The following is a 22446-nucleotide window of genomic DNA, read 5'->3' on the forward strand; positions in this document are numbered from 1 at the left end:
ATACCTTGCCTCCAATTTTTCTCTAAGTGTAGTAAAAGCAACTAAGAGGCGGCAATCAGAATGAATTCTGCAACATTTCTAACCAAACGGCTTCCCATTCACTGCCCTAGGCAAGCTGCAAACATGAAAGCATTCAGTGCTGATGTCTGGCCATAATTCTTCTAAATTACATTATAAATTTTCATTCTGCCGAAGCCATTTTAACCAATTCTCCGTTGGCTGCAGAAATAGGGAGCAGAGTTGGGAACAGCTAGCAAGATTAACTAAAACGGTGTACTTTCCCCCCACACTCCCTTTGTTAGAGGGGCTTAGGAACACTGGAAATCCAAAATGCAGACCGCAAAAGGAACAAAAGCATTAGGACTCGTGCGTGGCAGGTGTGGGGTGCGGAAGATAATGAGAGCAACTGTGGCGTAAGAACCTTTCCACTTTTTATTCTGTTTCCCAAGTGAAAAGGTGCATGCTGCTTCTGTCCCTCAAAGCCACCTCACATCACCAAGTCTTAAACCCTCGGTGACTGAAAAGAAAAACTCATCTCTTAAAACGAAAGCTGGGTGAGCACGAGTCAAGTCTGAGTCACTGAGACTTTGAATCCTCCCGGTTATTCTACGAAAAATAACCAGCAAGAGGATCACACAGAACTACAATGAAGGACCTAGATTTTGAAAACAGAATACAGGGAAAGACAGCTTGCACCGCTATGTTAAAACTCATTTATTTCTAGCTTGACTACTGTAAGACACTAGCATGCTCAGCGTGGCAGCCAGAAGAGTTGCTCAAAAACACTCCCTCTCTTTTTCCTTCTGAGCACACGGTAAGATTCCCTGTTCTACTGAACTCACGTGTGACTAGGGACTCTGCAGCAGCTGCTAATAAATACAAGCAGAGGGGCTGAGTGGGTGACAGCACTTTCTGCGAAGCAATGACGACTTTAGCTTATCCCGGTAACGCAGACAGACATGCTCACATGCGCATACACAACACACATACAGGAACACTTGTACACACACACACACACACACACACACACACACACACACGTAACAATAATAAACTTTAAAAGGGAGAACTGAAGTGATCAAATTGAGCAGAAGCCACGCAAGCCAACATAGTCTCCACAACTTCTCTTCCCCGTGTCATTGTGACTGGCAATATTTTAGTTACTCTGGTTCTGGAATGAGGATAATAATAACACACATGACCTTAAATGGGCAGGCGTCAAAAAAAAGCTAGTATGTTTTAAGCCTGAAAACTTGAATTATTACTGCAGCATAACCTAACCTCTCTTGACTAACAGAATTTGGTTTCTGTTTTCCTAGAATATCCATACAAATTCTTTTTTTCCTTAGCTTCTGTTTTTTTGTGGGGAGTTGAAATTTATTGAGGTATTTCAAGCACTGGGTTAAGAGAAAGAAAGGAAAAAGGTATGATATGCCCAAGTGTGTAGGTGTGGGCTTCTCAAAAGAGAGTCACCTCACCTTGTTTTTTTGGGGAGGGTCTTGCTATGCAGCTCAAGTTGTCCTTGAATTCACCAGTGCTGAGAGCACACATATGAGCCACCACACCAGGCTTTTCACAGTCTTTCTTGCTTTTCTTATCTTTGTGTATGCATGCATACACATGTGTGAGGGTGCGTGTGCGTGTGTGTGTGTGTGTGTGTGTGTGTGTGTGTGTGTGTGGTATATTCATATGTGAGGGTATAAATGTATGTGTGTGTATGCATGTGAAAGTGTACGTGTGCATTTATATGTCTATATATATATGCTCATGTATCTGTGCATTCGTGTATGTATGGTATGTGCATCCATAAGGGTGTGTGTGTGTACAAGTATATGGTATATGCCTTTGCATGTGGTGTATGCATGTGTGTGTATAAGTGTATTGTGTGTATGCATGTGTGTACATGTGTATATGTATGAACGCATATGTGTATATGTATGTAAGGGAATGTATACATGTGTGTATGCTTGTGTATTTGTGTAGTATATGTGTGTGTGTGTGGCATGTGTTCAGTATATGTATGCATATATAAGTATATGCATGTAATAGTGTACATACATGTGTTTGTGTATGTATGTGTGTTTATGTGCATGTGTATGCATGCATATGTGCACATGATGAATTTAAGTGTGAGAGTGTGTGTGTTCATGTGTGCACACACACCTACAAGATGTGTGTAAGTGTAAGGGTGTGCTTGCCTGGGCAGGTATACATGGAGGCCAGGGGTAGGTGTGGGGTGCTTCCCTCAATCACATCTCCATTCTATTTTTAATTATTTGAGACAGAGTCTCCCACTAAACATGGAGCTCACTATGCAGCTAGACTGGCTGGCCAGAAAGTTCCTGGGATCTGCTACCTGCTCCTACCTACCTTTGTGCTGGGGATGTGAACTCAGGTCCTCATGTTTGCACAACACTACCTGTGTATCTGTCAATAAAGCACTGTTGACCAATAGGGAAGCAAGATAGGTAGGACTGGGAGTCTAGGAGGATTCTGGGAAATGTCGTGAAGATGCTCGTCGCCATGTGACTCCTGGGAGAAATGGACGCAACAGGAGTGTGTCCTAGCAAAGATAAGTTCTTGTAAAATATATATGAGTAATTATGGGTTAATAATCAAGTCAGACCTAGCCGATAAGAAATCAAGCAAACGGCCAACAGCTTCATAATTAATATAGTGTCTTGTGTGTTATTTGGGGGGGTTCAGACAGCTCGGCAGGGCCCAGGCAGCTGGCAGGGAAGACAACACATTACAGATACCCGCTGGACCATCTCCTCCCAGTCCCTTTATGTCACACTTCTTGGTCACTTTACAGAGAAGACGACTGTTTATTTGGTGACTCGGGGTTAGACTCTGAGCACCAGTTCAATGAAGCATGGAGACTACTCACTGAAGATTGCTAAAAATAAAAAAGTAAAAGCCGGTTATTCAAAGTAGGATACTGAACACATGCTAAAACCAACAACCACAATAAAACAAACCACCACGCTTCTCTGCTCCTACAGAGGTCAGCCATGGGCAACATATGCACACACTGGGTTGCTTTGTTCCCTTGCCTTTAAATGAACTCGATTATGTGGCAAACACTACAATAAGTACATTTCAAGAATCAGCTCATTCAGGAGGCAGGCTCACCAACCCTGCAACTACCCAGGCCCAGAACCAGGCCTATGTGTTGGTGCACCCCAATATCCACCCTGTCTGTGATCTGCTGGAGGAGGTGAAGGGACCAGACCTGCAGACCCAAAGCTGTAGGATCTCCATAACACGAGGCAACAACGGATATCCTAAAGGAGTTCCAGGGAGGGCCCAGCATTGACAGTGTAGCAGAAACCAGAGGCCTTGAGCCAGACCAATGACTCCGCAATGAACACTTGCTAGTAAAGACACATGGATAAAAGGGGTCACGGTGTGACTCACTTGTCACATGCAGCTTCCACGATGAGACTGGTTTTTTCCTTTCTCTTTTTCCCTCTTTTTAAATTTTTTCTTTTTTCGTTTTTCTCTTAAATTTTATTTTATTTTGGGGGGAGGTTGCGAGGTTGCAAGGGCTGATACGAAGGGACAGAGAAATCAATGGGATGGAGATGCATAATGTAAAAGAAACAAAGGGTAAATAGAAAGGAGATTTAAAAAAAAAGAATGAGGGGCTGCAGAGATGTTCAGTTCCCAGGACCCACACCAATCAGCTGTAAATCACTCCACCTCCCTCTGCTGGTTTCTGCAGGCACCTGCATGTGCACGGTATCCATACATACACAGGTGCACACACACGTAACCAAATAGATGCATCTAAATGAGTAAATAAATGTCTTTCAGAAATGACCAGTTCATTTAATGTCACACAAGGTAGGTCACTGGGTGGCATGAGGAGGAGGACACTAAGGATAAAACTTAAGCTGTCTTTCACCATTCTGGCTGAAAGCAGGTGTTGTCTCTGATAGGTTACATAACTGACTGTAGTCTCAACTGTCCATTCTTTCAAGCATTTATGAAACGTAATGAGCATTCAGGTACAAGGCCCTTTTCTCAGTGTGAAGAACAGTCAGCAAGCTTCTAGTTTCTGGGCATTATACTTTAATGTAGGAGACTGACAAATTAAGAAAACTGAAAGTAATTGCAGAAACTAAATTAGTTATTGTGCTGGTTAATTTTTGTCAACTTGACACAGACTCGAGTCACAAAGGATGGGAGAAGCTCAACTGACAAATTGCCTCCATCAGACTGGCCTGCTTGTGGGTCTATGGAGAGTTTTCTTGTCTCTATCAGACTGGCCTGCAGGTGGGTCTGTGGGGAGTTTTCTTGCCTCCATCAGACTGGCCTGCAGGCAGGCCTGTGGGGAGTTTTCTTGGCTAATGACTGACATGAAAGAGACCAGCTCACTTTGGGCCTTGCCACCCCTGGACAGGTGGTCACAATTTGTATAAGAAAACAGGTAAGCAAGCCACAGGGGACAAGCCAGTAAGCAGTGTGCCCCAACCTCCCTCAATCACACACTGTAACCTGTGAGGTGAAAAAAACCCACTCCTCCCCAAGATGCTTTTTGTTAATGTTTTATCACAGCAACTAAGAACAGACGACAGTTACCTATTGCTACATAACTAACTAACTAACCACCCAAGCTGAGGTTAAAATAACCACTTCATTTCTCATTTGGAGTTGGGTTCTGCATAGTTTTCTGGGACCACACAGTATACTGGCTGAGCTGGCTGTGCTCCAAGTCAGTTTGCAGGTTGCCCAGTCTTCCTCTGTATCCTAGACTGGTGTGCCTCCTGCAGTCATCTCCAGACTGCTAAGACTGCAGGTGTATGCCGTCGCAGTCAGCTATGTGGTCACTTTTAATCCATCAGAGATGTGACCAGGGTTGATGTGCAGAGTGGTAAGCAGAGCTGGTCCCTTCTCAGAATTTAGGAGGCCGTCTTAGGTGCTGACAATGAGCCAGCTACATGAATGAGAACAGCCAAGGGTAAAGGGATTGCATGCACAAAGAACAGGCAGAATGTCTGAGGGACAAGAAGAGTCCCCAGTGAGCCAGTAACTGAGAAGAAGACAAAGGGGAAATGCCACAGAGATGGCTGAAAAGAGGTAAACATCCCGTCCCACGATGAGAGGTTCCATCACCCCACCCACAAGGAATTTAGGTACTATTACACATACCACAGGAGGTTACTGACGGGGACGAGGAAGCAAGATGACAGCTTAGATGTGTTGATGAGATGTAATGTTACTAGCAATGGAAAGACGCAATTAGAACATGAGGAGATGTTTGGGATGATAATCAATACAATCTGTCTGCCAACTGGGTATGAAGCTAGGGAAAAGAATAACTTTTGTTAGTTTTCTCTTTTATTTTCTGAAAGCAGGGTAGCCAAGGTTAACTGTAAACTTGTAATCCTGCCTCAGCCTTCAGAGTCCTACAATTATAAGTATGCATCACGACACTGACTGAGAAAGATAATAATTAAGCCTGGAGCACTTGATTTGGGGGAACGAGTAATTGGGTAGACGGTGGCGCCAAATATATACACACTTCAGTCTAAAACCATGAAAATAATGTCATTTCTATGTATCTTTCTTCTGCTATGCTCTTCCAGAGGTCCTGAGTTCAATTCCCAGCAACCACATGGTGACTCACAACCATCTATAATGAGATCTGGTGCCCTCTTCTGGAGTGCAGGCGTACATGCAGGCAAGACACTGTATACATAATAAATAAATCTTTAAAAAATGTATGCGTGTTCATTTGCATGCACGTATCTACACTACATGGTACCTGTTGCACTGGGGGCCAGAAGGGGGCATCAGATTCTCCGGAACTGGAGTTAGAAATAGTTGTGCACTGCCCTGTGAATGCCAGGAACCAAACTCAGGTCCCCTGTGAAAGCAGCAAGTGCTCTAACCACTGAGTCAAGTCTCCACCTCCCCCACCGCTTGTCTTACTATGTAGCCCTGATTAGCCTAGAACTCACTGCATAGTCTAGCCTGGCCTCCAACCCGCAATCCTCCTGCCTCAGCCTTCTGAGGGCTAAGATTAGAGGCAGGCACTACCACAGCTCCAACTCTAACATCCACACAGAGCAAGAAGGAAGGGGATTCTGGCAAGTTCTCTGACCTCCACATGAGCACGGTGACATGCACGCAAAGGGACAATAAATCAAAACATAAAACACACACACACACACACACACGACACATCTGAAAACTGAGGAAATAAATTCACAACTAAACTTGTTTTTTTGTTTTGTTTTGTTTTGTTTTGTTTTTGGGGTTTTGAGACAGAGTTTCTCTGTGGCTTTGGAGGCTGTCCTGGAACTCTCTTTGAAGAGCAGGCTGGTCTCAAACTCACAGAGATCTGCCTGCCTCTGCCTCCCCAGTGCTGGGATTAAAGGCATGCCCCACCACCGCCCGGCTAAATTTGTTCTTTTTGGGACAGAATCTCAATATGTAGCTTTAGCTGGCCTCAAATTAACAGAGATCCACCCGCCTCTGCCTCCTGAGTGCTGGGATTAAAGATGAGCGCCACCACACCCCGATACTGTTTTAATTTATGTGTCTGTGTGTGCATGTACAGGCACTTGAGTGCAGGTGTCTGAGGAGCCAGGAGGCAGACTGTCTGGGGCTGCAGTAACAGGCAGTTGAGAGCCACCTGACATGGGTCTTGTGCAAGAGTAGCACATGCTTTTCATCACTGAGCCATCTTTCCAGCCCCCAACTGCCTTTACTTGGTTCCTTAACTCCTATTGCCCCTAAGATGTAAGCTCTAAGACCAAGCTGTGTGATCACAGTGAAACTCCCCACATAATGGATGCAAGATTCTTTTCTCAATAGCGACTTTACCAAGCATATCAGACACACAATTAACCAGTGATGGAAGAGTATGGAGGTAGAGGCAGGATGGTCACAAGTTCAAGGGCACCACTGGCTACCTAGTGAGTTCAAGGCCAGCCCAGGCTACTTGGGATTCTTGTCTGTAGAAGAAAACGAAACAAAAAATAGTCAAAAAAAAATCCTAATAATCTTAATAATAGGGTATCATTCAGTAACTCAGGGTGGCCTAGAACTACGTAGCCTAGGCTGGCCTCCAACTTAGATCATCCTGCCTCTGCCTCCTGAAATCTAAGATGATAGGCATACATCATCAAACCAACTAAGTTATATCTGCCTGAGAAATCAATCAGGGCCTCATTCACTCAACAATTCTCTCCACTGAGCTATGCCCCAACCTGTAAAACATAGATTCTTAATACTATTTTTATCTTGTGTTTTTAATAGTACTGTCTTAAATTCTTTTAATGTGCATTGGTGTTTGGTCTGAATGTATATCTGTGTGAGGGTGTTGCATTTCCTTGAACTAAAGTTACAGACAGTTGTGAGCTGCCATGTAGGTGCTGGGAATTAAACCCAAATCCTCTGGAAGAACAGACAGTGTTAACCACTGAGCCATATCTCCAGCCCCAGACTTCAATTCTTAAACATTATCTGGATATCTGGCCTAGACTGAGTCTAATGATAAGGTAGATCTTAGTATTTCCTTTTTGTTTTTGTTTGTTTGTTTTTTGTTTTTGAGACAGGGTCTCTCTACATAGATCAGACTGGTCTTAAATTCAGAGATCCATCTGTCTCTGCCTACGATTAAAGGCATGAACTACCATGCTTAGCCTAGAAGTTGACACTTTCTATTGTCATGAATGACAGGAAAATTTTTGTTATTGTTGTTTTTTTTTTTTTTTTCCCAAGACAGCTCTGTATTGCTTTGGAGTCTGGCCTGGAACTCGCTCTATAGACCAGGCTAGCCTCGAACTCACAGAGATCTGCCTGCCTCTACCTCCCCAGTGCTGGGATTAAAGGCGTGCGCCACCAACACCCAGCAGGAAAAAAAATTTTAACTATCAGATAAAAGCCTACAGTTAAACAAGTATTATTGTTCCATTTGGGAGTTCACTTGAATAGCAATTACAATCATAACTACACTTTGTAAGCATTTTGACAGAGCAGATGTGATGGACAGAGATGGATTATGGCACTTGGGAGCCAAAGAATACTGTCACAGCTCGGATGGAAAGGTATTCTGGCACTCGGGAGCCAAGGAATAGCACAGGTCACAGTAAGCATAGCAGCTTACAACCCTGCTTCAGAGAAAGGCTTCCCTAGTGTATCAGCTCTGCTCCTGCAGGAGGGCTTCCCTGGCAAAGTTGTTACAGTTCGGCTCCAGTCCCAGAGAGAGCGGAGTGTAACAACTCTGCTTAGCCAGAAGAATGTTTCCCCAGCAAAAAGTGTTACAGCCCTGATCAGCTCTGCTCCACCCAGGGTCACTTCTGTTCAGGCAAAAGACGTTCTCACCAAAACCTCATTCAAGACATTTATTGGGAGGGAAGAATCCAAGAGAGTGAACAGATAGCCCGTGAAAAGACACAGGGTTTATATAGGGATGCTTAGGGAGCGGAGTTTTCCAGGGTGGGGATTGGTCAGATTTCAATACTGAGCTCAGATTGGCTAGAACTCCTGCTCAGGGATTGGTTAGTTTTCTGCATAGGGTTAGAGTCAGATTTGGCTCTGGTTTCAGTGCCAAAGTGTGTTTCTTTCACTGGTCCTTTTTAGCTTTTTGGTTCTAGTTTTAGGGTCAGGGTGTATTTCTTTCACTGGCTCTGATTCTAGGGACAAAGTGTCTTTCTTTGGCACTGATTTCAGGGTCAGAGTACATTTCTTTGGTTCTGGTTGTAGGGCCAAAGTGTGTTTCTTTGGCTCTGCTCAGGGTGTGTTTCTTTGGCTGGCCTCTTTTTCCTACACACTTGTTACCTATGTGCAATAAGTGCTTGCATATACAGAGTTATTAAATATTTACAGCACCTCTAGGAGATAGGAACCATTCTATTCTTTTTCTTCAGACTGGCCAGGCAGTGGTTGTACAGGCCTTTAATTCCAGCACTTGGGAGGCAGAGGCAGGCAGATTTCTATGAGTTCGAGGCCAGTCTGGTTTACAGAGCAAGTTCCAGGACAGTCAGGGCTGTTATACAGAGAACCCTGTCTCAAAAACCAAAACAAACAAAAAGAAATCAGTACTTCATCTGCAGAAGAATAGCACAAATCACCAATGATGACAGCCACAAGCCGGAAATCCAGGAACTCTCTTAAGTCTAATTTCAACGTTCTGGATGTTTTCTAGGGATTTAGTGTACAAAATGAGCTTTAGTTTCCCAATCTCATTGCTGCTATGAAAAATTATGCACAGAGGGGGCAGCGAGGCAGAAGGCTCTGTCTGTGAGTCCAGGCCAGCGTTGGTCAAAAACTAAGGGGGGAAAAAGACTGAAAAATCATGGTAGTCTTATTTGAAACTAGTAGCATATTTACAAACTGATAAAAACAAATGATTACTTAGTGAGAAAACAGGTGCATAGGCTGATGTATGAATGTGTCATGTGTGGAAACCCCCGGAGTAATGAGCATATAGCATCTCGATATTATATCGGTGTATTAATTTTCAAGTTAGAGAGATGTGGTCCACAGGAAAACATTGACTCCAAGGAGAAAGTATAGGCCAGGAGAAAGCTAGCTGAAGGGCAGCTTGTTGTTTACAAGAACTGTTTCTACAGAGAAAGAATGATAAAATAAAACGTACTTACAGCTTGAGATTCACGACTCTTAGGAAACATTTTTGCAACATTGAGGCCGTCAATAACAATATCAAAAGGAGGACAGGAGTTTACAAAGTTCTCAAATCTCTTCAGTTCCTAAAAAGGCAAAGTGAGACAGGACATCAGCAAGAGCTGAGGGGCTGGGGACGTGGGTCGGTGGGTGGAGAGCTTGTCTGCTATGCCTGAAGTCTTGGGTGTGATCCCCAGCACTGCACAAGCCAGGTATGTCATTCCACCCCAGAGAAGTGGAGACGGGGAGCAGAAAGCTCTAGGTCAGCCTGTCAGACCAGCCCAGCCTGAGATATGGAAGACCCCGCCTCAGAACAAACCAATCTAAAAACAGCTAGACCAGAGAACTAGACAAGGACTTCACTGTAAACATGCTGAGGTGACTTAGTATTATCTTGATAACTGAAATATTCCTCCCCAAAAAGCTCGATTGCTCTCCCTCCCTTCATCCCCCTCTCCCTCATGCTCACACAGAGGGAAGCATGCCCCGAAATGAAATCTAAAAAGGCTGCTCAGCTCAGGCTGGTCTCAAACTCACTATGTACTGTAGGCTGGCCGGGAACGCAGGAACCTCCTGCCTATGCCTCCTGAGTGCTAGAATTACAAGTATGTGCCATCATTACTATCTATGCTTATGACATTATCAAAAAGACAAATCCCTCTGGGTTAATGTGAAGACAAACCAAATAAACTATGCTAAATGTCAAAATGAGACGAGTGTGGCGGAGGGAAAATGAAGGGGAAATCCCACTTCTGGTAATGACAGACTCTGTCTGTTGTGCTGGAATACCCAATAATAATAGAAACTCCAGAACAAAGCAGACAGAAACTGGACCATATATGACTCTGGTGATTTTAAAACATGTCTGGAAATTATTTGACACTACTCCTACCTCAAAAGCTGTCTAATTGGGCCTCCAATTGAATATAAATATGGCCTCTCTTTCGCAAGTGCTGGAATAAACTAAGTGAGACTGAAGTGGAGTTTCCTGACCTCTTGCATTGTACTGGGGTCGAACTCATGTCTTTCTACATGCTAGGTGAGAGCCAGCCAGAGGCTCTGTGACTTCTGAGAATACAAATAAAAACAGCAGAGAATTGGAGGCTCACACTTGGACCCAGCACCGAGGCTGAGGCTGGAGGAGCACCATGGACCAGGCGAGGTACATACCAAGTTTCAGGATAGCCTGGGCTATACCGTAGAGAGAGTCTGTCCCACAAAAACAAAAGACCCAAAACCAAAACCCCAGTATGTATAAGGTGGTGGTAGGAGGTTTAAATATTTATGTAAAAGAGAGAAATGCTAGCAATCACTGATCTTTCTTCTTTCTTTCTTTCTTTCTTTTTCTTTTAGAGACAAGGTCTCAGTAAGCAATGTATTGCAGGCTGGCCTCAAACTCTCAGAGCTGCCTCTGTCTCCTAGATGCTGGGTTTAGAGGTGTGCACCCCATCACACCAGGTTTACCTCTGGTTTAAGAGGCCAAGAAACAGTCTTTTATACTTTTACCCTCTCAAATTAAAGTTAATAAGGCAAAAAGTGAGAAAGTTGTCCTTAGTTACACTGCACACAAGATTATTTTAAAATGAACCACGGGAGGCTGAAGGGATGGCTCAGCCATCAAGTGTAGCGGCTGCTCCTGCAGAGGACCCAGCACCCACACAAAGATTCACAGCATCTGTAACTCCTGTTCCAGCGGATCCAACACCCTCTTCTGGCTTCCTTGGGCACCAGCACCTGAGTGGTGCATAAACAGATGCAGGCAAAGCCACCCATATACATACAGTAATAAAATAATTAAAAGTAAAGCTTCCATTTGGTAACAAAACCAACTAAATACTGGTTGGAATAGGAATATTAATTTGTATAAATGAAAGTAAAATAGCAAGGGGAATTTAAAGTGTCTATACAGTATTGAATGAATGAAAGAAATAGAAAGGAAAGGACATGACTCCTAGGTGTGGTGCAGGAGAAAGTTTATTATACATGTGTGGGAAAGCACAGGTGGAGGCAGGGACATCTGGGAGAGTCCAGAGTGGTCACGACCCTGAGCCACGTGAGGAGAGACGGGAGAGAAGGAATGAAGTACAGCAGCCAGGAGGCAAAGGTACAAGGGGTAAAAAAATGTCTGGATTACACAGGGAAGGGCCTCTGGGGGAAGGGCGGCCCAGTCTGTGGGCTGGACAGTTCAGTGCAGAAGGCAGGGTATACCCTGGAACAGGCAGGGACTGAGGGATGCTGGGAGAACCTGGAGGCCAGGTCCGCTTTGATATGCTAAGAAGGTACATCAGCCGTTTATCCCAGGTTTGAAACTTAACAAATACGATTATTATCTTTGTTTGTTTCTGCCTATATACAGCTAAATAAACCAAAGGAAGAAAGACAAGTGCATTAGATCATTAACACTGAAGATTTTCTAAGAGGCTATATCTAATACATCAGGAGAATTAGTAAGAGTGTGGGACCAGCCTGGGGCTGTACAATGAGTTCTAGGCCAGCATATCTAAATTAAAAAAAAAAAAAAGTGTCACTAGTAATCAGCAGAGAAAACATTTCCCATTACACTGTCAACTGTCATTTTGGTGTTGTGCTTAGTAGCACATCGTGTCTGTCTCAGTAGTAATAACAAACATGGACATCAAAATGTGTCTCTGGAAAAAAAAAGTTAGACTAGATAACTTACAAATTCCCCCTTCCTATTCTGATACCGTGGTGTTCAGAGCAGCTGGGAATTCCTTAAAACTACAGACTGGGAAAAGGCATGCCTGAGACTCTCTGGATGTGTCATAAAATCCCCACCCAAAGATTATCCTCCTGGTCCACATTTTCTACTCTGAGAAAAAAAGGTTCAGAATACCGGGCTGCTCTTTTATTCCCACTGTTCAAGTCCCGCCCACTGGTACACTGTTAGTTAGAGCTCCATGCAGTATTTCCATAGGTGCCCCTGAAGCTCAGGTTGAGTGAAACACATCTACCTACCTACCTACCTACCTACCTTATCTATCTATCTATCTATCTATCTATCTATCTATCTATCTATCTATCTATCTATCTATCTATCTATAGAGAGAGGGTCTTTGGATTATGTAACTCTGGATGTCCTGGAACTAGCTATGTAGATCAAGCTATCCTTGAACTCACAGAGATCGACCTGTTTCTGCCAGTGAAATATAATTATATTGCTGAATTCAAGTCACCAGGTAGCTAGCGCAGATAAGGCATGACAAAAAGAGTTGGCCTACTGAGATAGCACACACCAAAGACAGCACAGAGCACTACAAACCTGAAAGCTCAGCAGCTTTCATGGAAGGCAAATTTGAATATAGCTGAATGTGTTGGTGTAGACCTGCAACCCCATCGTGATGCATACTTGCAATCCCATCATGGTGCAGACCTGCATCCCCACCATGGTGCATGCCTGCAACCCCATCATGGTCTAGACCTGCAACCCCATCATGGTCTAGACCTGCAATCCTATCATGGTGCAGACCTGCAACCCCATCATGGTGCATGCCTGCAACCCCATCATGGTGCATGCCTGCAATCCCATCATTTGAAGTTGGAGGTCAGCCACATAGGGAGTCTGGGGGCATTGGACTACATAAGACCCTGTTCAAAATAAGGGGGGAAAAAAGCACCCAATAAACAAAAAAAAAGTCAAAGAACAATTATTTCTTTCCACGTCTATTATTGGGTTTATACTTAATGTACATTGGCCAATGGTCTAGGATATAAAAAGTCTACCCATACATTAATCTTTTATTTTTTGGCTGTCACTAAAAACATTTTTTGTTAAAATGATTTAATGAGATATAATTAATATGCCATGACATTCATCCATTTGAAGATACAATTTACACTAAACTACCTGTCCTTCCTAGAAAAAAAGAGAGAAAGAGAGAAAGAAGGAAAGAAGAAGAAAAGCCACTGAAACACGGTGACAGTCAGTCCTTCCCCCAGCCCACTCTAATGCAACTGGTAACCTACTTTCTGTCTCCTGGATCTCCTATTCTGAGTACTTACTCTACACTTAATCATACATGCAACAGAGGTTCTAGAAAGTGGCTTCTTTCTCTAGAATGATATTTTCAATGCTTATTCATATGTCAGCATAAGTCAACTCTTTTTAATGCCAAATAAAATTCCACGCTATGGTTATTACTATGCCTATTTATTCACTCGTCAGCTGGTGAACATTCTACTCTGAGTCACTAACAATGCTGCTGCTGTCAACAATGGTATACAATTTTGCACCGGTGTTCATTCCATTTCTTTTGAAATACCTAGGAGTCTATTTGTCAGATCACATGCTAATTCTATGCCAGACTCTTTCCAAAGTGGCTGTCCTATTTTACTTTTCTAACTGTAACATGACGTCCCAATTTCTCCACAGCCTCCCCAACCTTGGATGCTTTATGGCTGTATTATGATCATGCTCATGGCTACATTGATGTGGACTATCTTTTTGTGTGTTCACTGACGTACAAGAAGCCTTTCTCTTTTTTTGCACCATAAGGGCTTCATAAAACTAGCATGTATGTGGACAGAACCAAGTCCTCTGAATGTGGGTGTCAGTTAGGAGGCCTGGGCAGTCTATGGGACCTCTGACAGTGGAACCAGTATCTATTTCTGGTGCACAAATGGACTTTGGGAGCCCAGGTACACAGAGGAGGGCCTAGACCCTGCCCCACATGATTCGATAGACTTTGATGATCCACCATAGAAAATCTCACTCTCCTTGGGGAGTGGATGGGAGGATGGGAGGGGGAGGGAACCAGGATTTATATGTAAAATAAGATTGTTTCTAAATTAAATAAATAAATTTAATTAAAAATAGTATGTATGTCACAATATTATGCCATTGTTTTAGTTTTGTTTGTTTTTTCTATTTTCTATGCTGTCATCTGTCCTCAAACTCACAATCCCCCTGTCAGGAGAGTGTTCCTGAGAACTGGAATTATAGGTATGCACCACCATGCTTCATTCACTGCCTTTGTGGATTTTATGCTTTAAAACTTAAGTGAAGCCAGGCAGTGGTGGCACACGCCTTTAGTCCCAGCACTTGGGAGGCAGAGACAGGTGGATCTCCGTGAGTTCTGGGCCAGCTTGGTCTAGAGAGGGAGTGCCAGGAGAGGCTCCAAAGCTACACAGAGAAATCCTGTCTCAAAAAAAAAAAACAAAAACAAAATAATTTAACTGAAAGTGTAACCACAAAGGAATTGTAAAAAAAAGATTTACAGAGGCAATTAACACAAATGTTGGCAGAGATCGGCAGGTGATAAATACTAATGCTGGCAAAATATAAGAAAATGAAGGAGGGTTGGCCAGATGGCTCAGTGGGTAAGGGTGCTTGCTGCCAACGATGACACTCACAAGTTCTTTGATTTTTCACAAGCTTTAGAATAGGGCTTTAAAAGTAAATCCGGGTGGGCATGGAGGTGCACACTGTTAACACTAGATCTTGGGAGGCAAAGACAGGTAGGTCTATGTGAGTTTCAGACTACACAGTAAGACCCTGTCTCAAAAACAAAGCCATAAGTGGAGTAGGTTGTGCACCTGTAATTTCAGCACTCTAGAGGCTGAATCCATAGTCATAGTTTGAAGACAGCTGAGCTTACATGAGTCTGTCTCTCTCTCTCTCTCTCTCTCTCTCTCTCTCTCTCTCTCTCTCTCTCTCTCTCTCTCTCTCTCTCTCTCATTTTTTTCCTTCAAGACAGGTTTCTCTGTGCAACCCTGTCTTGCTATCCTAGAATTCACTCTGTAAAACACACTGGCCTTGAACTCAAATATCTGTCTACCTCGCCTCTGGAGCACTGGGATTGAAGGTGTGCGCCACCACCAGGTGAAATAGGTGAGATTTTACTTAAGAAAGAAAAGAAAGGCGGGGCTGGAGAGATGGCTCAGATGTTAAGAGCACTGGCTGCTCTTCCAGAGGTCCTGAGTTCAATTCCCAGCAACCACATGGTGGCTCACAACCATCTGCCATTCAATCTGGTGCCCTCTTCTGGCATGTAGACAGAACACTGTATATGTAATAAATAAATAAATCTTTAAAAAAAAAAAAAAGAAAAGAAAAACTGAGCATAGAGGCACATACCTATAATCTTAGCATTTGGGAGACAGAGATGGGAGGGCACAAAGTTCAAGGTCATCCTCAGCTACGGAGTGAATCTGAGGCCAGTCTGAGCTACATGAGACCCTGCACCCTCCAAAGATTACATGTATCTTGAGATTAAATTAAAAAAAGGAAAGAAAAAAAGAAACTCTTGCTTGTTATTATAAGATTAAAAAGGGTAAAAAAAAATGTAAAGGAACCCTAAAACAACCAGAAATTTTGCCTTCTTTCCCTTATCCTAGTTCACATTAGAATCAATGAAGCCGACCAAGTGACAGCGGCCACACCTTTAATCCCAGCAGAGGCAGGCGGATCTCTGTGAGTTCAAGACCAGCTTGGTCTATAGAGTGAGCGCCAGGACAGACAGAGCTACACAGAGAAACCCTATCTCCAAAAAGACAGACAGACAGACAGACAGACAGACAGACAGACAGACAGAGGAAAGAGAAGAAACAATGAAGCACGTCTACTAAAGTCTGCTAAGTGATCTTTCCACTGTAACAAGGAAACGCAGTCTAAGCTATGAAAGCAAGAAACAGGAATATTAAAAAGACAGGTGAGCTCCAGAACAAAGGAAAACGCCGATTTATAATTATAGGAATATTAAGGCCCATGGCAAGCCTGACTCTACTTCCAGTTCTCCTATGTGAGAAAACTAACAGGCTAAATTTTGAGTAGCCCTGCTGTCCTGGAACTCACCATGCTGGCCCCAAACTCAAAGATCTGCCTGCCTTTGCGCCCCAGTGCTGGGATTAAAGGCGTGAGCTACCACAGCTCTGCTAGACAGACATGATATTTAATAAAAAAAACAAAACAAAAAGAAAGGGGATATTAAGACAACTGGCTTTAGTCACACTGGAAGTGGAAAAGCAGGGGAATACCAGCTATTTTAGATACAAGCAATGTTCTTAACATGGGAACATCGATAAAAATATCTTTAAACCTAATGTCCAAGGTATGTGACTTCTTTAGTACAAAGTTCCCAAATAATCCCTAACAGTAAGACCACTACACAGGGAGTTAGATATGAGGGAACCAAGAAAGCCACTGGTATATCTCTTGGTAGCTGTAGCTCCGGATGCTCAAAATGCCCCTTCCTGGTTAATACCTTGCAGCTGGAGCCAAGGCTCAGCCCGATCCAGCAGAGGTGCTAAAACAGCGTCCAAACTGATACACCTATATATACAGACGAAGGGCCTGTGTGGTCCCTAAGACCCCAGCTTCATTAGAATAGCATTTGCATGAAAAAAAGAATAGCATCTGCATTGTGGCTTGCTTATAGGCCGAATTATTTCCTCCAATAAGAGAAGAATTGAGGAAAACGTCTATCAGTAACAGCATGACTGCTTTAGTACAGGTAGGGAAACCAAGCCACATGTCCAGAAAGTGCGATTAGAGCATGACAATCAAAACAGAGCAGGAGAATCTAAGCCTTTCTCAAACCTTGTCAAAATAGAAAATTTAGGAAGCTCAGACTTCTTATTCAGTAGAAAGTTGTGAGAGATAATTTCCCACAGTTGTTTCATTAGCTGGGACTACAGTATATCCTCTTTTTTTTTTTTTTTCCTTTAAGACAAGGTTTCTTTGTGTATCCCTGGCTGTCCTGGAACTCACTCTGCAGACCAGGTGGGTCTCAAACTCCCAGAGATCCACCTGCCTCTACGTCCGGAGTGCTGGGACTAAAGGCGTGCACCACCACTGCCCTGTTAGCAATACGGCATTGCACTGGACTGGAAATTACAGTGTTTATTCGAGTGTGCGCTCATGCACAAGTGCAGGAACACGTCCACCTCGTCTGAGACAAGCCCCCACTGGCTTGAAGCTCACTAGTAAGCCAGCGAGCATCCTGCCCACCTCCCAGTGCTGGCGATACAAATGCACACTTCAGCATCCAGCATTTCCACATAGGTTGTGGAGATGGAACTCAGGCCAACTGAGCCCTTCTGTAAACCTGAAACTCTGAAATTGTATCTGAATTTTCTGATTTCAGTAAGATGGAAAAAAAGCAAACAAAACTTCTTGACATAAATACCTATCAAACCCTGTACACGCCTTTAATCCCAGCACTCGGGAGGCAGAGGCAGGCAGATCTCTGTGAGTATGAGGCCAGCCTGGACTACAGAGTGAGCTTAAGGACAGCCAGGGCTACCCAGAGAAACCCTGTCTCGAAAAACAAACAAACAAACAAATAAACAAACAAACATATCCCCAAATTTTTGTAGTCACGTGTAATAGGACACTCATGAAATCCCAACAAGATGGGAGGAGTTCAAGTGTGAGGCCAATCTTAGCTCTACAGTGAACCCTGCCTCAAATAAACAGAGCTCCAAGTGTAGGTCAGTGGTACAGCACTAGCCTACCATGCACAAGGCCATGGGCTTGAGCACCCAAATTACAGAAAGCTGCATTTATTACAACAAAATATTTATTTAGGCTTTTGAGATAATATCACATGTAGTCCAGGCTGGCTTTGAACTTTCTCTGTAACTAAAGGCGACTTGGAACTTTTGATACTCCTGCTTCTATAATCCAAGTGCCGCCCCCCCCCCTCCCGTGCTTCATGTATGTGCTGGGGATTGGATTCAGGGCTTTCTTTGTTTGGGTCAGTCAAGCACTCTACTAACCGAACTATATGTCCAGACCCAAAAAAAAAACCTTCAATGCATGGTTGAACTTATAAGGAAAACAAAACTAAACACTAGCTCCCCAAGTATCAAAGACAAAGTCAGGTTTTGAAAGTGGGAACGGAAGCGTAAGTGTTGACACTAACATGTACAAGTGAGAACCATAGAGTAACTGGGGTAGGGGTAGGGAGCATCAGTCGTCTGACTTCTGATGCCTCTGTAGGAAATGCAACCTAGCAAACTCTGGGAGAGGTCAGAAGCAAACTCCTGAAGAAACAAGGAACTTTTTTTCTCTCCTAAGACAGGGTTTCTCTGTGACTTTGGAGGCTGTCCTGGAACTAGCTCTTGTAGACTAGGCTGGTCTGGAGCTCACAGACTCACCTGCCTCTGCTTCCCGAGTGCTGAGATTAAAGGCTTGTGGCACCACTGCCCAGCAATAAGGAACTTTTATACACAACATAGATTTTTTTTTAAAAGTCATCCTTCAGATTCCTGAAGAAAAGGGACCCACAGGCACACACATTAAACAGGTCTGGAGTACAAACTTAGACAAAACCATCGTACTCACAAGAATGAACACAGGAAGTGGGTTTGGTCTAGTAATATCTCTTGGGCATTGACAGGAACAACACTTCCCTGGAGTCTATCAACAATCTTGGCCACAAAGGAAAATTCCCACAGAGAAAAAAACTCCCCTAAAAATGAATTCATTAGTTCAAAACTGTAAACACACAGGAAACTATCAATCATGTATGAGTCCTCTCACCAAACAAGAATGGAGTCCAGGGTAAGGATAATAACAGAAAAGCTCAAGAGACAATGTAAGTGTTAAATACCCGGCCTGGTGATGACCAGAGATAATGTAAGTGTTAAATACCCGGCCTGGTGATGGCCAGAGACAATGTAAGTGTTAAATAGCAGGCCTGGTGGTGCACACCTGTGATCCCTGTATCGAGGAGACTGAGGCAGAAGCATCATGAGTTTGAAGACACCCAGGCATATATAAGACCTGTCTCAAAGAAATAATAGTTTTGTGAAGTTAATTAAAACATAAAAGGAAAATTTAAAAATCCTCAGAAATTGGAACATAACTCCTGAAACAGGGGCTGGAGAGATGGCTCAGTGGTTAAAAGCACTGGGCTCTCCCAGAGCACTTGCATTTGATTCCCAGCACCATGTGACAGCTCAAGGCAGTCACTCCAGTTCCTGAGGTCTGAAATCCTCTTGTGGCTTCCTTGGATTTCAAGCACAGACATACATGCAGACAAAATACCCATCTCCTGGAATCTAGTTGTAGAGAGGGAGAAGTGACGAGCAAAGAGGTCAAAACCATGCTGGGGAAACCCACAGAAACAGCTGACCTGAGCAAGTGGGAGCTCATGGACCCCAGGCTGACAGCTGGGAAACCAGCATAGGACCAAACCAGACCTCCTGAATGTGGTGTCAGCTAGGAGGCCTGGGCAGTCTATGGGGCCTCCGGCAGTGGAACCAGTACTTATCCCTAATATACGAATGGACTTTAGGAGCCCATTTCCTATGGAGGGATACTCTCTCAGCCTAGATACAGAGGGGAGGGCCTAGGCCCTACCCCAAATGATGTGACAGACTTTGATGATTCCTCAAGGTAGGCCTCACCCTCCCTGGGGAGTGGATGGGAGGTGGAATGGGGGTCAGTGGGGAGCATGGGAGAATCGGAAGGATAGGGAACTGGGATTGATACATAAAATAAGATTGTTTCTAATTTAAATAAAATTTATAAAAAAAGAATATTGAAAATTTTTTAAAAATTAAAAATTCTTTTAAAATAGAGCCCACACCAGGAAGATAGCAAAAGCTGAGCAATGGGCGACAGCATCAGCCTCCAGAAACTATCTGACCACTGGAGTCTCACCCTCAGCCCCGTCTGCACCTAGAGGAGCGATTACCTGAGCCTCGGCACCACCAACACCTGGAGGAGGAGATCACCAGAGCCTGGAGGAGTGATCACCAGAGGCTCAACCCTGCCTGCATCTGAAGGAGTGTTCAACAGAACCATGGCCCCCAACTACACCAATTGGAGGAAGAGGGAACCCCCGAAACACAGGCTCCACCTGTACCGATTGGAGGGAGCGATGGGTAGACAGGGTAAGAACACTCTCAACACACAAAGAACAATACAGCACCACCAGAAACAAGCGGTGCTACAACAGAACAGGCTATTAGCTGAAAGTAGACCAGAGGTCACATGTTCTAAACTCTAGTCATGATGTTAAAAGTTTAGTAAAGGCAAACTACTGAGAACAGATCAGTGCTTACCTGGAGCGGGGTGTGAAGCAAGGTTAACCTCAAAGCATCTGATGAAACTTGGAGAACAGAAGTAGCCTAATACTGCAGTATAGAAATGGTCATATGAACATGTAAACTCACTCAAAAAATCATTAAACTGTACATTTATGACCAGTGAATTACGGACTGCAAATTATTAGACAATTGTACGTGGGGAGAAGGGAACCCTAAGTAGATGGATAAAGAACAGAAATGTCTGTGGGCCTGCTAGAAGGCTCAGTGGGTAAAGGTGCTTGCTGTCAAGCCAGATAGACGACCTGAGTTTGGTGCCTAGAACACACTTCACCATGTCTGCCTTGGTACGGAAATGCGCACACACCAAATAAATAACTATGCAAGTATATAAATAAATGGAGTAATAAGACATCTGGAGAGGCAGTAATGACAAATAGAAAGTTACTCCAAATCTAATCCAAATGTATGAGGTAATGAAACACATTAAAAATGAAGAAACACGGGGAATGAAAGCACCCAGTAGGAATTTTAGGAGAAGCGATACTTGGAGGCACGAAGGCTGAGAATTATGCAGAATTGATTACTGATGTGAAAGCCCGGTCTCCAGAAGCTGATTATCCCAAGTGGAGAATGACTATACCTGCATCTAGGTATGTCATAGCGAAACAAGAAGAGGAAACAACTGTCAGAGAAACAACAGAGGCCATGTGCAAGGGAACAGAAGCTGGACAGAAAGCAAACGTCTCCATGGCAACAACAGAGCAAGAAGATAATGGGCTGCGTCTTCAGATCCTCTGTATTACCTATCGCTAGAGTGAGCAACATAAAGACACTTTTGAAGAATGAAAGTTTCCCACTCAGCCTGTCAGTGCAAGCCCAGTACTTAGTAAGACGTCCACCAGGAAGCTTGAGGTCTGATGAGAATGCGGGGGCTGCAGCTTCACAGACCTGTGAGTCACTGGCACGCATGTGCTAAAGAAAACCAAAGGTGCTCAAGTATAGCAAGAGTGGGCAGAGGAGGAAAGGGAAGTCCCAGGGTGAAGGGACTCTGAGAAACACCCAAAGTTCAGGGGTCAGGCCTTCCAACATTTTTATGTTGGGGGAGCTATTCTTTATTGAAAAGGACAATCAGAGGCGAGGAAGACAGTGCAGTGTGTTAGTAAAGTACTCGATACACAAGTGTAAGGCCCAGCGTTTCGATCCCTGCACCCACATAAATGCCAAGTATGTGAAGTGGCCCTCCTGTAATGCCAGCATTCAGGCGATTGACAGGAGATTCCAGAAGTAAGATGGCAAGCCAGACTAGTGAAACCAGAGAGCTTGGGACTCAGGACATGCAGTGGAGAGCAGTCAAGGAAGATACCTGGCCTCAGCCTCTGGCCACGACACACATGCGCACCAGCACATACCATGTCCACACACATGTACCACCACACACACTGGCATACGCACATGCACATACACCAGACACACACAAATGCAATGAGGTGAAATAAAAACAACCAGACTGTAATGTCTTTGAGTGACAATGTGGTGTAGAAAGGGCTTTGGACTCAGACAGGTCTGGGTATGACCCGGGGCTCTTCTGCTCATTGGTGATAAAGCAAGTGGTAACTACTTTGAACCTCACTGACAAAGACAGGTAGCAGTGTCTACCCTGAAGGGCTGTAAGGAGTACATACAGGAAACACAACATGGTTCTCTAATCTGCAGGACACTGTAATCATCTCACTCTCCTGGGAAATTATGTTGGCATATGTTTCAAAATCTAAAAATACTGCTATTCTA

The 22446-nt window shown here is 43.9% G+C and overlaps 1 protein-coding gene across 2 annotated transcripts in view; it reads right to left on the reverse strand.

Moving 5' to 3' along the window:
* Positions 1-22446, reverse strand: part of Prorp (protein only RNase P catalytic subunit) — a 97288-nt gene that overhangs the window by 43006 nt on the left and 31836 nt on the right. For both annotated transcript variants that reach the window (XM_021233211.2, XM_005080505.4), the window contains exon 5: positions 9621-9728. In XM_021233211.2, coding sequence (XP_021088870.1) covers positions 9621-9728 — 108 coding nt within the window. The remainder of the gene's footprint in view (positions 1-9620; positions 9729-22446) is intronic.

This window comes from Mesocricetus auratus, unplaced genomic scaffold (assembly GCF_017639785.1).
Source record: "Mesocricetus auratus isolate SY011 unplaced genomic scaffold, BCM_Maur_2.0 Super-Scaffold_15014, whole genome shotgun sequence".
Classification (NCBI taxonomy): Eukaryota; Metazoa; Chordata; class Mammalia; order Rodentia; family Cricetidae; genus Mesocricetus; species Mesocricetus auratus.